The sequence below is a fragment of the Drosophila erecta genome, unplaced genomic scaffold, assembly GCF_003286155.1.
Source record: "Drosophila erecta strain 14021-0224.00,06,07 unplaced genomic scaffold, DereRS2 tig00000000-arrow-pilon, whole genome shotgun sequence".
Lineage (NCBI taxonomy): Eukaryota > Metazoa > Arthropoda > Insecta > Diptera > Drosophilidae > Drosophila > Drosophila erecta.
The window spans coordinates 26153209-26167432 of record NW_020825194.1 but is presented as its reverse complement, the minus strand read 5'-3'; the positions used below and the strand labels follow the sequence as shown (position 1 = coordinate 26167432).

The 14224-nt window shown below is 43.9% G+C and overlaps 4 protein-coding genes across 5 annotated transcripts; all 4 read left to right on the top strand.

Moving 5' to 3' along the window:
- The first annotated feature begins 2264 nt into the window (after positions 1-2264).
- LOC6552826 lies at positions 2265-3829 on the top strand. The gene is made up of 2 exons (XM_001979023.3): positions 2265-2903; positions 3195-3829. Exons 1-2 carry the CDS (start codon positions 2462-2464, stop codon positions 3671-3673), a joined length of 921 nt encoding a protein of 306 aa, XP_001979059.1. The 5' UTR covers positions 2265-2461; the 3' UTR covers positions 3674-3829.
- A 2513-nt stretch (positions 3830-6342) lies between these two features.
- Positions 6343-8225, top strand: LOC6552827. Of its 2 annotated transcripts, none has more exons than XM_015154087.2 (4): positions 6343-6641; positions 6932-7181; positions 7288-7469; positions 7823-8225. In XM_015154087.2, the coding sequence occupies exons 1-4, from the start codon at positions 6441-6443 to the stop codon at positions 7961-7963; spliced, it is 774 nt and encodes a 257-aa protein (XP_015009573.1). In that variant the 5' UTR covers positions 6343-6440; the 3' UTR covers positions 7964-8225. The 2 variants fall into 2 exon arrangements, with proteins under 2 accessions (XP_015009573.1, XP_001979060.1); XM_001979024.3 differs by having other exon boundaries at positions 6932-7208.
- A 2978-nt stretch (positions 8226-11203) lies between these two features.
- On the top strand, positions 11204-12407 carry LOC6552828. The gene is made up of 2 exons (XM_001979025.3): positions 11204-11729; positions 11788-12407. Exons 1-2 carry the CDS (start codon positions 11327-11329, stop codon positions 12225-12227), a joined length of 843 nt encoding a protein of 280 aa, XP_001979061.1. The 5' UTR covers positions 11204-11326; the 3' UTR covers positions 12228-12407.
- A 659-nt stretch (positions 12408-13066) lies between these two features.
- Positions 13067-14058, top strand: LOC6552829 (putative odorant-binding protein A5). The gene is made up of 2 exons (XM_001979026.3): positions 13067-13288; positions 13503-14058. The coding sequence occupies exons 1-2, from the start codon at positions 13124-13126 to the stop codon at positions 14001-14003; spliced, it is 666 nt and encodes a 221-aa protein (XP_001979062.1). The 5' UTR covers positions 13067-13123; the 3' UTR covers positions 14004-14058.
- Positions 14059-14224: the final 166 nt, after the last annotated feature.

Here is a 14224-nt window from a genome sequence, read left to right as displayed (position 1 = left end):
CAAAGTCGAATTGATTTGGGACCTGGTATAATTTCTTTTTTTCATTGCTTTCGCATGCCTGGCTCTCGAATCAGAGCTGCTAATCCAAGGCAGTATGCTTCAATATTTTAGAAGGCCATTTTCGAAACCCACATGCTGGCAAATCACTCACTCAGACCAGCAGGTTCGATAATAACATGTTTTCTTTGCATAAATCAAGGCGCTCCTGGCTCAGCGGGAATGGCGTCTAATTGTCGCTGGCAAACAGTCGAAATGAAGGAAACCAATTTGCATAAATAAATTTATTAGGCGGCAGTGTATTGGCGTTAGGGCGACTTTGATGTCTCCATGACGAGCACGAACTCATCTGAAATGAATATTTATGTAAATTCCAGGCGCAATTAACACGCAAAGGGCAAAGCTTTCACTTATTTTTCAGCACAAATATTCGGTATTGCCCAAACAAAAAACAAAGCAAAATGGAAACCGACAAAAACACAAAAAATACAACAAAGAGCGGAAGCTTAAGTAAGACATTAAGATTCCTGGGCCCAGCCAACTGCACTGACATCAAAACACCGATTGCCAAATTGGCAGCTCATTAAATGCCAAAGCGGCCCAAGTACACCCCCTACTCCGCCCTTACAATTTTCTTGGGCTTGTCTAAATTTGGCCCACAATACACTTCCGCTTTTCAAACAATTTTTAATGAAATCAAGTTGCACACTCCAAGCACGGTTAATTAATTCCAATGACATGAGTATTGTTTTAATGAAATCCCAGGTATCGTTGACCTGCCTTAAGTATGAGTGAAAAATGTAATCCCATTTATTCGTTTACACTTTCTTTACCACGGAATTTCTGTGAACATATCTATAGTTATAATTTAAAAATTAAAAAAAAAGAGATGATAGAACGCTACAGTAGAGTTCCCCGACTATCAGATACCCGTTACTCAGCTAGTGGAAGTGCGAACGAGAAATTTCTAAATTTTCTGGAATATCGGTAGAAATTGTGAAAATAAATAAAAAAAAATTAACAAAATTTGTAATTTTTACAAGGATATCCTCTCCAACTTAGCATTGGACCGGCAGAGAAAGAAAAACTGGAGAATTGGTAATTTCCTGGTGCATTTACTCTAAAACTTCAGCCCAGATAATATTACAATTAATCATTTGATCAATGCTTAGAATGTTTTCCAATTTCCACATTAGTATATTGCAATATTATCCAATCCATATTCAGGTTTCCAAGCTTGAACATTTAAAATTACAAATTTGAGGATATCAAAACCTTATATACAAAACAAAAACCATTAAATTATTTAAGAAAAACATGTACAAAATAATAGCACTAAATTATTGAAGTCCAGAAAGTACGCATTAAAATATGAGCAATACTTTATTTAATGTTAGTCCCATTTACTGCTGAGGCTCATAAGCTCCCCGCAGAAAAGCTGCTTTTTTATAAGGAAACTATTAACATCAAGGATTAGTTAGACATTTTTGTTTAACGGCTAACCGTTGTGATTTTGGTCACCGAACTACTTGCACTCTAAATCAATTATTTACAACTCGATAACACATTAAGGAATGCTGTAGAATTTTTTGTAATAAATAAAATCTTAATTTAATTTTCGATGGGTTCCTAATCCCAGTAGTAAATTGAAAAATGAACTTCAAACAAACTTCAGGTACGAATTCATTCAATTTGATGCAAATGTTCTTAGATGGCATCATTGATAAAATGGACCCACTTGGAAGCTAAATATATATTTTAAGGAACAAATCAAAGAGACTCACCTCACAATGGAGAATGAAATGTATATTTCCTGCTTCAGTGGTCAGCAGGTGCATTTGTCTGTCCCCCACGGGTATCTGGTCAATCTGGGCAATCTGGGCAAGCGGCGACTGGAGAAGAAAGGGGAGCTGGGCGAGAGGTATTCTAATTGAATTTCCAGGCACGCACCTCGGATTGCTGGGCACTTGATTTTACGAGCGGATCCCCCGAGTCGATGCAGCAGAAGCCATCAAATAACTTTCAATTATGTGCGGCCCATTATGGCTGGTATTATGCGGGAAATCGTCGCAATGAGGAATTCAAACTCCACCGACGACGAGAACGGCGTGCCCATAAAACGTTTGCATGACCCAATGGGCTGAAATATCGGAATAGAATCAGAATCCAGAAGCGCAGTTAGGGCCATACCTGCACAAAGGTGAAACTCAGGTGCGCAACTTGCGCTTTCCATGACTTTGACAACAAAGCGAAATGGTCGCTAAAGCTGGAGCCCAAAGCGGTGGGCACAAAAAGAGCTCCGTGCGTACCTGGCATACGCAATTCAATTAGCAAAGTACCGCCGTATAAAAACCAAGCAGTGCCCCTGCGACATTTGCATAACCCGCTGAGTGGCCGACGCGTGCGCACCACCAAGCCACCAAACCACCAGAGAGAGAGTTGAGGACTAAGCACCGCCAAAAGGATGAAGAGCACCGCCGCCCGTCTGATAGTCGCCCTTGCGGCGCTGGCCGCCGCCCACTCGGCGCCCACCGAAGGCCAGGTGGCGCCCCAGTCCGCCACCCAACTGGCCCTGGACATGTACCACGGCTGCCTGAAGGACCTCAGTGTCTCCTGCGTGCGTCCCAAGGCTCTGCAGTGGTTCAACTCCGCCCTCCGGCAGCCGGAGGTGCGTATCACCGAGCGCCTGTCGATCGTCCGCACCGCTGAGAAGGTCGAGTCGCGATCCCTGCACCCGGAGGAGCGCCTCTTCGACGACATTGACAGCTACCTGGGCAGCCACTCCCTGCGGATCCAGGCTCCAGCGTACTTCAGCACCTCGGAGGCCCGCTCCCTGGTGCCCGACTTCCTCATGTCGAATCCGCTCACCCAGGGAGGTTTGGTTCCCCTGGCAGCTGCTAACGAAGGTAAGTACTCAAAAGAAATTTTAAAGAGCTATAACAGTTAACTTACGTTTTGTTCCAAAAAAGCATTCAAAATACAACACAGGGTCAGAAAAAAGTCTTCATAGTTATTATTAAAATATCACTCTTGTAGACTTAATAGCGTTAATAACATTATGACGAATGGCATTCTCAAAAACCTTTGTATTGCTGAGGTCAAGTAAATCAGTTGAGATATATGCACATCAGCATACTCCTATTGTGGGATACACTACTTATAGCCCTACTCTAAACCCTGTTTTAACACTTTTCCAGGACGTGGCATGATCCGCAAGGCAGTTCTTCCGTTCCTTCTGGGTCTGAAACTGAAGACCACTGTGCTGGTGCCACTGGCCTTGGGACTCATTGCGCTGAAGACCTGGAAGGCGATGACTTTGGGCCTGCTCTCATTGGTGCTGTCTGGAGCCTTGGTTATTTTCAAGATTGCCAAGCCCAAGATCGTCAACTACGAGGTGGTGCACTATCCCCACCACGTGGACCATGTGGTGCCGCATCACATTGAGCACGTGGTGCCCCATCACATCGAGCATGTGGTGCCCCACCACATCGAGCACATTGTGCCACACCACATCGATCACCATCTGGAGCACCACATCGATCACCACGTCGATCTGCCCGTGGAACACATCGAGCACCTGGAGCACCCATCGCCCGCCTGGGATCCTCATGCCTGGGCCCGATCCTCGCAAGAACCACAGGATGCCCAGGACTTGGCCTACGCGGGTCAGAAGTGAATCCGAGTCTAGAGACCCCTTACGAAATTCGGCCAAACCGCAACCTTATTTATTTCGTTCTAGGTTAAGTAGCTGAAACGCACCGCTCTCGGCGTATTGTTTATTTATTTATTTATTGAGGAGTGTACAAAGCAAAAAACCATAAAAAGAAACAAACCCCCAAGGCGTTTTTAAAGGTACTAAGTGGGAATTAGCTCTGGTGTCGCTTTGTGTTCATATTACTGCAATAAAAACATGCAAAAACGATGTGCCTAATTGAAAACTTTTTGAAAGTTGCAACCCCTCAGCGAAGTGGGTAATTATCCCAAAAACTTTTCTAATGTGCGGAGTTTCGCTTTCGGGTTTCTGTTGTCCCTGGAGATTCCATTAGATAAAATGCCACAGAATGAGTGCAACATCTGGCCAAAGTGCCTGATAAAAATGCCAAGTTGAAACGGGGAGTAGAGGAAAACCACAGAGAAATCCTTAATGAAATGCACATATTTTTGCCACGTCAAAAAATCTTCTTTATACTGGAAATACACTGCGAAAAGAAAGAATTTTAACAAGCATTTCAGGAAAACCTTGTAAATAAATATAGTCCCCTTTTACTCTATCACTTTAAGAGTGAGTTCCGTTTGCTCATCTTAACGATAGGTATGCACATTAAATTTAATCTTTTCATAAAGTTTTATGATCAGTACTAATAAAATTTAACACCATCCCATTTTCCCGCTTGTAAATGTTTAATTTTTGTAACATACTCTCAGGGGATTCGATGGCTGTCGTCACGGGGTGCACAATAAACTCGATGGCAAAGTGGAACAATTTATTTATTGCATTCTTTTCTTGCTGCAATTGTGTCCATTCCAGAGAAAATCGATGGCCACTGCTGCGGTCAATCAATTGCCAAAGTGCGCCGCCAAGTCGGAGCTCCTCACCTGACGCAGGTGGGTTGGAAAGCTGCCGCAAGCATACATCTCCTGGCCAAAATGTCGGCGGCGACGGCGTGAAACAATGCAAAATGGCAGTGGCGCCAAAAAAAGAGAATTCGACGGCCAAAAAAACGAGAAATTGAAAAGCAATATCACCACTTCATTTATATTTAACGGCATGCACTTGGCCGCCATCGCTAGGCTATCGTTTCTACGCAACAATTTGGAATATGAAAAGTTTTCCAATTTCATTGGCTCGACGAGAAATGCGACCAGAATGGCAAATTGGTCGCCAATGAAATGGTGAAATTTTTGACCGAGCCAGCGACGCATTGAAAACCGAAAAATGGTCGAGCGCGTTGCTATCAAATCAATTTTCATGGCGACAACGAGAAACGCGTAATCAATGCACGAGATTCATATTTCAACCGTATTTCGAAATTCAGCACATGACTTGGATTAATCGCAGCTGGATATATCACTTTCGCTTTCGTTGAGGAAAAGCACTTTCTACTTCGCTGACATGTAGGTGGTCACTTTTTTGGCAGCCGACCAACCAAAATCCATTGGGCCGGCTCCATCTTTCTTCCCAAATTAATAATTATTATTATTACGAATTGAGTGCCGTAATTAGTTTGCGTAATTTGGCGTGAGTGGGCTGTATAAAATTATGTGTTGCGATACGTTAATTGCTAGTTTCTGGTGGTCAATAAGCGGCTTATGAGCACAAGAGGTTCCTGGGATTACCGCCCACTAACTAATGGCAATAATCAAATGAGCATGGATTCTTTATCACTTGAACACTTTTTAAAAGCCCAAGAGGGTAGGAAAAACACCTTTTCAATTTCTGTAGTCAGAGAAAACGTAGGAGAACAATAGCTATTACGAACTTTTAGTTCGTACTTTTTACGCCAATTAATTGGCTCTATTCACTTTTCCTCAGAACTTTCGCTCTAGTTTCTGAAATTGAATATTCCTTGTCATTAAGCTGCGTTAAGTTAATTTTTTGTTTTTACTAGAGCAGAAAACATTGAATCTAGGATCCAAACAAATCACCAAATGTCTGGAAGCAAGTTAATTGTGGCAAATTCAATCGTTAATGCTAGAGTTCACTCGCCATCTTCGATTTCTCAATGGCGCTTCATATTAAAGTGCAGACTGTGGAATGGCGTTCCTACACTTGGAGAAAAGTGGCAAGCAAAAATAACTTAGCTGAGGCAAACATGCTTGTGTTTAATTTAATATTAATGGCAACGATATATGTAAGTAAACCTTAAAGGGCACAGTGATATATAATTTTTGCTTAATTTATATCTGGAGAAACCCAAATTGAGATTTGCATAATGAGAAATAATCAATATACGTTCGAATAACTTTTAGTGTACGTTTAATTTTTGTAAGACATTTGTAAGACGTTGTAAGACATTGCAGGAATAAAGGAAGGAAGAGGAAAATGTTATTTTAAGCAGAAAATGAAAATGAAGTAACGAAAGTACTGCAGACATAAATATTTTCAAGTGCAGCCATCCACCCACATAGAAAACCCTCGGATGCGAGTGGCACGCGTTCGAAATAAAGCCACATTAAGCATACGACACGTGGAGCGCCGAGGCACGCACACTGGCAAAAATAATAAACTTGGAGCGGCTCTGTCGCGTCCGCTTCATTCATGTCTTCTCCGTTTTTCTTCTCCATTTCTTTTGGCCTGCCATTCGGCAGCGAACGAGTTAAAGATCCAGTGAGTATAAAAATCGTGAACAATAGAAAAACGATTATTAAACGCATTTGTGCCAGCGCAGAGGCGAGTTGTCTGTTGACCAGCGAACCTCAAATAAAAGAACCCGAACAGCAAAATGGCCAAGTTGCTCCTTGTGATCGTTGGTGTGGCGGCCCTGGTGGCCGCGGGACAGGCAGCTAGTGGCTCCAGCGAGCAGCTGCAGCGGCTCATCGCCGAGGAGCAGAGCAAGTGCGCCAGTGGCCAAGACTCGATGGCCTGCATCAAAGAGCGGGCCATGCGGTTCGTGGACAACGTGATGAGCAAAGACAGCTTCCAGGTGAGCTAATAACTACTTACCCATTGTGGGAACAACATTAATTTAAGGGGTAAATGAAGAGGGAGATACTCCTTAAATTCTTCTGATCTTGGTCGTACTTAATATTAATTATTTTAATTACATTCTATACAATTATCTTCATACTTTCAAATCATTTTAATACCTACCATTTAAGGCTTACACTCTCCAAATATAAAGATGGTAGTAAACAAAAGATATAACTTTAGGTGGTCATTAAGGCAATTTGTAATTAACTCGGCAAATCCATTCCATGTGCATCACTGAAATAGGTTTCCAACCTGGAGGTCCGCTCAAATGGAGAGAAGACCATCCCGATCAACGAAGCTCGTGCCAGCAGTGCCGACGGATTCCTGGACGCCATTGAGAACTACATCCGCGGACACGACGTCAGCATGGACTTGCCCTTGGCCGATGCCAAGGTCACCGTCTCGGCCCGCAACCTGGTTAACAATCAGCTGAGCCTGAACCTCCAGCTGAACGGCGACGAAGGCGATGAGGGCACCGATGTCGAAGCCAGGGGTAAGAAGGGCAACATCTTCAAGAAGGGTGGGTTCACTTTCCGCATGCCTTATGCCACTTCCACGGGCTAGCACCTACTACAACTCGAAACGGTCTGAATTTGCAGGCAAGAAGCACCGTCTCCGCAAGCTGGCCATGCCCATCCTGGTGCTCATCCTGCTGAAGGCCATCACGGTGATCCCCATGGCCATTGGCATCCTGAAGATTAAGGCCTTCAACGCCCTGGCCCTGGGCTTCTTCTCCTTCATTGTCTCGGTTGGTTTGGCCATTTTCCAATTGTGCAAAAAGGTAAGCCGGCCGCCATACTAAAACGCATCTCCAATTGTCTTCCAGGCATTCGCTGGATGTGGTAATTAGTCAGCGTTTTGTGTGTTGGGATGATGTTGGGCGTGGAGTTCAGAGTTCGAAATTCAAGGCGGGCTTTGTTGCAATTAAGTGTCCTTTGTAGTGCATGTATGTATGTATAAGAAGTCGAGAGGGCGGCAGCAGCAGGGTAAGTCGAGCCAGAATCCTCGCCCACACTCTCCCGCTTCCCAACCAAACCACAAAACTGACTACCCAACCATCACTAGCATATCGAACATATACGTTCCACTTCGACAGGATTCCATGTTTTTAATTCCATACGTTCTGTGTCCTAGATTGCCCATGATCACCATCACACCGCCCACATCACCGCACATGGTCCTTGGGACGGCCGCACCTTTGGCTCCGTTCCTGTCCCCGTTGTTGAGCAGCCCCAGAAGTTGGCCCAAACCCTGGCTTACCAAGCCTACGCTTAGACCACAAGGAGAACCCCAGAGAACCCAGAGAACCCTGAGAAGCCAGAGGAGCAGTTTGAAGCCAACAAGTGGGCTTAAAGCACAGAATCATTTGTTAATTGTTAGGAATATTCAGTGTCTTTGGGCCACTTTTGCACACTTCCTGGACTGCACACTTCGTTAGACTTTACTTATAATATTTATTATTTATTTATTGAAAACAAGAGATTAAGAAAGCAGAAAAGCAAACACCAAAATAAAGTAGAAAAATAAATGCCTTGAATGCTAAAATCGATTTTGTTCATGGAAGCCAAAGGTCAACATCAAGGTCCAGATCACCAGGTTAACCCATGGCATCTGGCCAAAAGCAGCCCGGGGCTAAAACCGCACCGCTTGAATTCCTGAGCCAACAGGCCTAATTAACGTTTCCACCCCTCGGCGGCATTCTGAGAGTCTGGGCCAATTTCACTCGGCATACAATATGTATGAGCCATCGCCGGAACAGCAATTGTGTCCTAATTAGCCAAATTTAATCCGCAGCAAACGCCGACCCTCGACAGCGAGTTCAATTAAATATTCCGCTCAAGTCGCGTTTGAGGCCCGGCTGAAAGAGTCGATTAAATTGATTAACTGCACATAATTTAAAAATTTAAATTTCCGCTTTTCACTGGTGCGAAAGTTGCCAGGCGTCGGAGAGTGAAAGTGCTCCCCACTTTTGAATCCAGCAAAAGGGACCAAGTGCCAATGGATCAGGGACATTTTCTGACTGAAAAGCCGCTCGCTGAAGCGTACGTCTTGCAGTTAACATGGCCCAAATGGAAAATAAAAACCCGCAATAAATCCCTGTCATGAAAGCAAGCCTCAGATTTGTCTACGCTCAAGTGCACTGGGAAGGTCCTCGCCGGAATTTACATGTGGGGACATTCTATTGGGGTTCCACGAATTCGAGTTCCTATCTAATGCTACTATTCATTATTGCTGCTGTTGAAACTTTTATAGAAACTATAAGTCAAATAAAATCATGCTCACAATATGAATACTTTAAATAAATTTCATGTACGTTAAATTATTTGAAATTAGAAGAGGTTTTGTGGCTACTCTAAAAGTTCTTGTGACTGTGTTACTCAATTTCTCGTTACTAATTTAAATCTTGTTTATATTTCCTACGTAAATACAACTTTTTCGATTTAGGCAGTTTCTAAGTAAGTTCGAATTATTCTACGTTTTTTTATATATTATGCATACAACCCATTGAGCTAAAATTAAATGCCTTTCGAGGGTCAAGCACCAGTTTTCAATGCATGTGTGTTGTGCATGCAACAAAGTGTGAAAACTGGCATAATATAGGCATTTCCGACCTCTGGCCCTTGATGTTGGCAGTTTTCACAGAATTTAAGCCAATTTAACAGCCGAGCGAGCCGATGACGGAGGATTCTTGTGGTGTGGGCAGACACCTGGACAGGCGGCACCGCTTTCATAATCGCTCCCTGCTGTTTTGGTCAGCACACCATCAAGCGTCATCATCATCACCATCACCATCATCATCATCATCATCAGCATGGAGCTGAGGCCAAGACACGAGCTCATGGAAATTCATCGTACCGCTTAAAGCATTCGGACCTTTTTTTGGCACGATCCGAGCAAAAGTGTGGCGCTTGTGAAATAAACATTAGGCTGTCCACAAATTTCTTTTATCGTAGGATACGAGTGTTACACATAAAAGTAACATGTCGCTGATATAAATACAGCAGAGACACCTTTTGAATTATTTAAGCTGACCATTAGGTAATCTGTGATGGTTTCAAAGATTTTGGCAGGCGAAAACCGATGGCATGTTGTGTAATATTCTGGGTTTTGAAAAATTTGTTCAGTACCCAAAGTATAAGAGCCGCACCTTCAAATAATCCTAAATCTAATAATCCTAATCTAATAAATAATCCTAAATCCTACATCTAAAATGCACATATTTGACCCCAATGTGGCCTTAAAAGAACCCCCTTTCTAATAAATGATTATATATTTTATTTTTAAGTGCGATTTTAAAAATGCACTTTTAATCGTTTTGCTTGCGTAAAGTAAAATTTAAACTTCTTTGCCTAGCTGATTTTGATAACTGTCTGAAGATTCATTGAAATAATTTACATGCAAAATAGTGAGCAGGAACACCCTTTTATGTAAATAACTTGAAAATGTGCGACCTAAATATAAGTGGCACAAAAAATCGAAAATCAATTTCGTAATCTGAAGAAAAGCGAACAAAATAATAATTGAAAGCACTGCAAAATCAAAGCCGCAGTTCCGCGTACCAAAAAAATCAAATCCAGTGGGAGTGAATTCCAACCAAATCGTAGTTGAGTTCCGTACTGATTTCTTGTATCGAAATTTGACACAATACGCCGAAGTATGTACGTGTCTTCGATTTGGCTTTCTTGTGTTTGGCCGCGTAAGAGTAATGGGCCTGCATACTAATGGCCAGCCAAAGATATTTTCATCGAGGCGTCAATAATGCAACTTCGACTGCTGGGATGCGGAGGGCCAGGTGGGCTAGGTGTCCGAGGCCGATATGGAAAGCGAGAAAGCTCGAGGGGCAACCCAGTTAGCAGAGGAGAGGCTACTTGAGACTGGGTATGGAAGGGTGCTAAGGGTATATAGTAAATGTGTTAGAAGATATTCGGGGGAAATTCTGTGAAAATAACCTTAGGATCTTATATTAGCTATCTTATCAGCCCTCGTACAACCCAACATCATATGGAGCTCATCCGAACCTTTTCTGATTTATGTTTAGTTCTCCACTAATTGTTTAATATCAGTTTAAACAGCAGAGTAGTTGTGGTATCAATTTTCAGACAGCACTCCTCTGCTTTGTGATCCTGCATTATTCACATATACCAAACGCGTACTACACCAAAAATGAGCAATTATCAAATCTTCAATAAACATCAAATCTGGACTTGAGTTACTGCTCCTTTGCTGCTCAAGTGGCTTACAACTAGTCCTTCTTAAGTAGTTCAGCCAACTTGTTGCATGGCTTGGTGCTGGGTGCAGGGGTACTTAATATTCGTGACACTCGCCCACAGCGTTCTGGTTTTCTTTTCACTTTTTTTGGTGAAAAACTTTGGCCACTTGCTTTCCGTGGACTTGGCCCGTGGCTCGACTTTCGTTGCTCGTAGTGACGAGTGCGCCGCGTTGGGCTGTCCAAAAACCGAGTTGTGCACTCCAAAAAACCAGCACGGGTCTCTTTGGCGCTCTTGGGGAGCGGCAGTATAAAACCCGGAGCAATCGGCGAATCATCCAACATTGTCGCCGCACCGACTCCACAGTGAACACTACGCGCTCTGGTAGTGTCAATAATACCTAATTGTAACTTGCTCGATTGGCAACACAATGGCTTTCCGCTCCACGTCCTTGCTCGCGTTCGGTTGTGCGCTGCTGCTGGTGGCCTCCACATCCGTGTCCGGAGCTGCGATCGAGAACGCTGTGACCCCGCGGATCCACAGCTCCGACGAGCTGATCTCGACAATTGTGGATAAGTGCTTCCATGCCAATGCCATGCATTGCCTGAAGGAGAAGGTGCTCACCTACTTGGACACGGTGGCCAATGTGGAGGAGGAGGTCAGCGGACGCGCCCTTGGCGACGATGTCATCGACAAGGTTATTGTGGACCGCCTGGGCCGCATTCTGAACACCAACGAGATGAGGTTGACGCTGCCTCAGACCTTCTTCGCTGGCTCCGTGGTGACCTATCGCTCGGATCGCGGCTTTGATCTGGAGTTGCCCAGGGATGAGGGTCAGTAGTCATGCTGAAGTCACCCTTGACATCTGCTAATTCTTAGTAAACAATTTAGGTCGCGCCGAGAAGAAGAACAAGGACAAGCTGTTCCTGCCCCTGTTGCTGCTGATGAAGTTCAAGCTGAAGGTGATCATGCCCATCCTGCTGGCTCTGATCGGTCTGAAGGCCACCAAGGCTCTGATTCTGTCCAAGATCGCCATCAAGCTGGTGCTGGGCTTCCTGATCTACAACCTGATCCAAAAGTTGGGAGGCATGAAAATGAACATGGTGCCCATGCCCGCTCCAGCTCCGGCCAGCGAATACGGAGTGCCCAGCACCACCGCCTCCTCCTACGATCCCAGCAGCTGGGAGCCCATGAGCGGAGGTCCCTACGCCCGTTGGGACTCGCAGAACCTGGCCTACAGCTCGTACCACCCTAGCAGCTCGTCGTCCTACTCCTCGGGCTCCTCGTCGGGATCCTCGGGCTCTTCGTCGAGCTACAGCTCGTCCTCCTAAACAGGGAAAGCCATTCGCCCAATTGTACATACCAAGGAACTTGCGATCCTTCCCAGGAGGGATCGCTGCCAGTCACACAGACCAAATGGAACCGGAACCTGCCCCAGGCCATAATTGAAGTCGCTTAGGTTAGGAACGCGAGAGTTTTAGCCATTCTTCAGATCTAACCACATCCCACGTAGCCTGATTCTATGATTCTCCCCTCTTCATGCCTTCTTTCTCACTGACTCTTCGTCTTTTTGCCTTCGTTTCTCTGTCACAAATCGACCAAAAATCAAACTGAATTGAATTAATATTTATTTAATTTATTAAAAATGCAAAAATTTAAAACGTGCATCAAAGTTATTTGTGTGGGTACTGGGAGCGTGTTTTGGGTACATTAAACTGAATCACTGAATCCTTTATAGTTTTCATATTTTGTTGATCACATTTGTGCCCATTAATAAGTGATTTAATCTAAATTAATAAATCTAATCCCCACAGGCTGGCCAGTTGCCTGGTATATAATAGGATTTTAAATATGTACATACATTAAAGAACGGATGTGCTTTACTTCTGACGTGTTCTCGGAACTGCCATGTTACTAAGTCAGCGGCACTTAGCTTAATAGTCTGTCAACTAAACGAGGTACTAACTGATATTATACTGCACGAATTCAAAGCCCGCCAGCACGCAATTGCTGTGGGTGGTGGTAGTGAACCATTAATTGTTTTACGGCACGACAATTTGTTTTATGAAGTTGGTAGGAAGTACCGAACTGCAAAGTACCTAAACGTACTGGAACTGACATCTGTGTTTGCTGCTTAATTGGCCAGGCAGAAAACATCTGTCAGATACAATTGGTATTTAAAGCCTGCAAGCAACCGATTTCAAGACAGTAAAAGCCTTGCTACACAATGTTGGCCAGCATATGGATCCTACTCTTCATGCGGCTCGCGCCAAGTCTGGGCCTCAAATCTAACAGAGGAGTTCATCAGTCGGATACGGAAGTGAGCAAGATCATGAGGTCCCTGGATGTGATACCAGATGTTATACACATTGGACCGCAGGAGTTCCTCAACGTGAGTAAAGCAAAACAACTTTAATAATACGATTGAATATCTTTCTCATAAAGAAACTTATGTCTAAAAACTGTTAATAAAAGTAAGCCAATAAAAAAAGAATTGCTCATTTAGGAGATATTTCGCCCTTATTAAAGCATTTCAATTGTATTTCTAGGAAACTGTTTTAAGTTAAATTATAGTATTTGTAATTTTATTATGAAATAATAAATAGGTAACATACCATGGCCATGTAGCAGCACATTGTGGAAAGCTACTGGAGCCCATGCAAGTGCGCGACGAACCCTACGTAAAATGGCCTTCGGCTCCGGAAAACTACTACGCCCTGCTGATGGTGGATCCGGACGTGCCCAACGTCATAACACCCACGCACCGGGAGTTCCTGCACTGGATGGTGCTGAACATACCCGGCAATCTATTGGCCCTTGGCGATGTGCGCGTGGGCTACATGGGCGCCACTCCGCTGAAGGGGACCGGAACCCATCGGCTCGTCTTCCTGCTCTACAAACAGAGGGACTACACCAAGTTTGACTTCCCGAAATTGCCGAAACACTCGGTTAAGGGACGCAGTGGATTTGAATCTAAGCGGTTCGCAAAGAAATACAAATTTGGGCATCCGGTTGCTGGCAACTTCTTCACATCCCAATGGAGCCACGATGTGCCATCCCTCATTAAAGTCATATCTCACAATGCACGTCAAGCAGCACATTTTTGAATTCAGACCCTAGCTCCCAATAAAAGGAATGCCAAATATAACTCAGAAAAACATATTTAAAGTATGTCCTACAAGTTTAGTTAGTTCCGGTACAATGTTGAGGATATTTATATCGGAATAATTGGACGAACCTTTTTTAAAACGTTCTTAGAGTTAAAAAAAATTATGGGGGACTGATTTTATGATTTGATGGGCCTCAACGCGACTAGTGGTCCATTCTA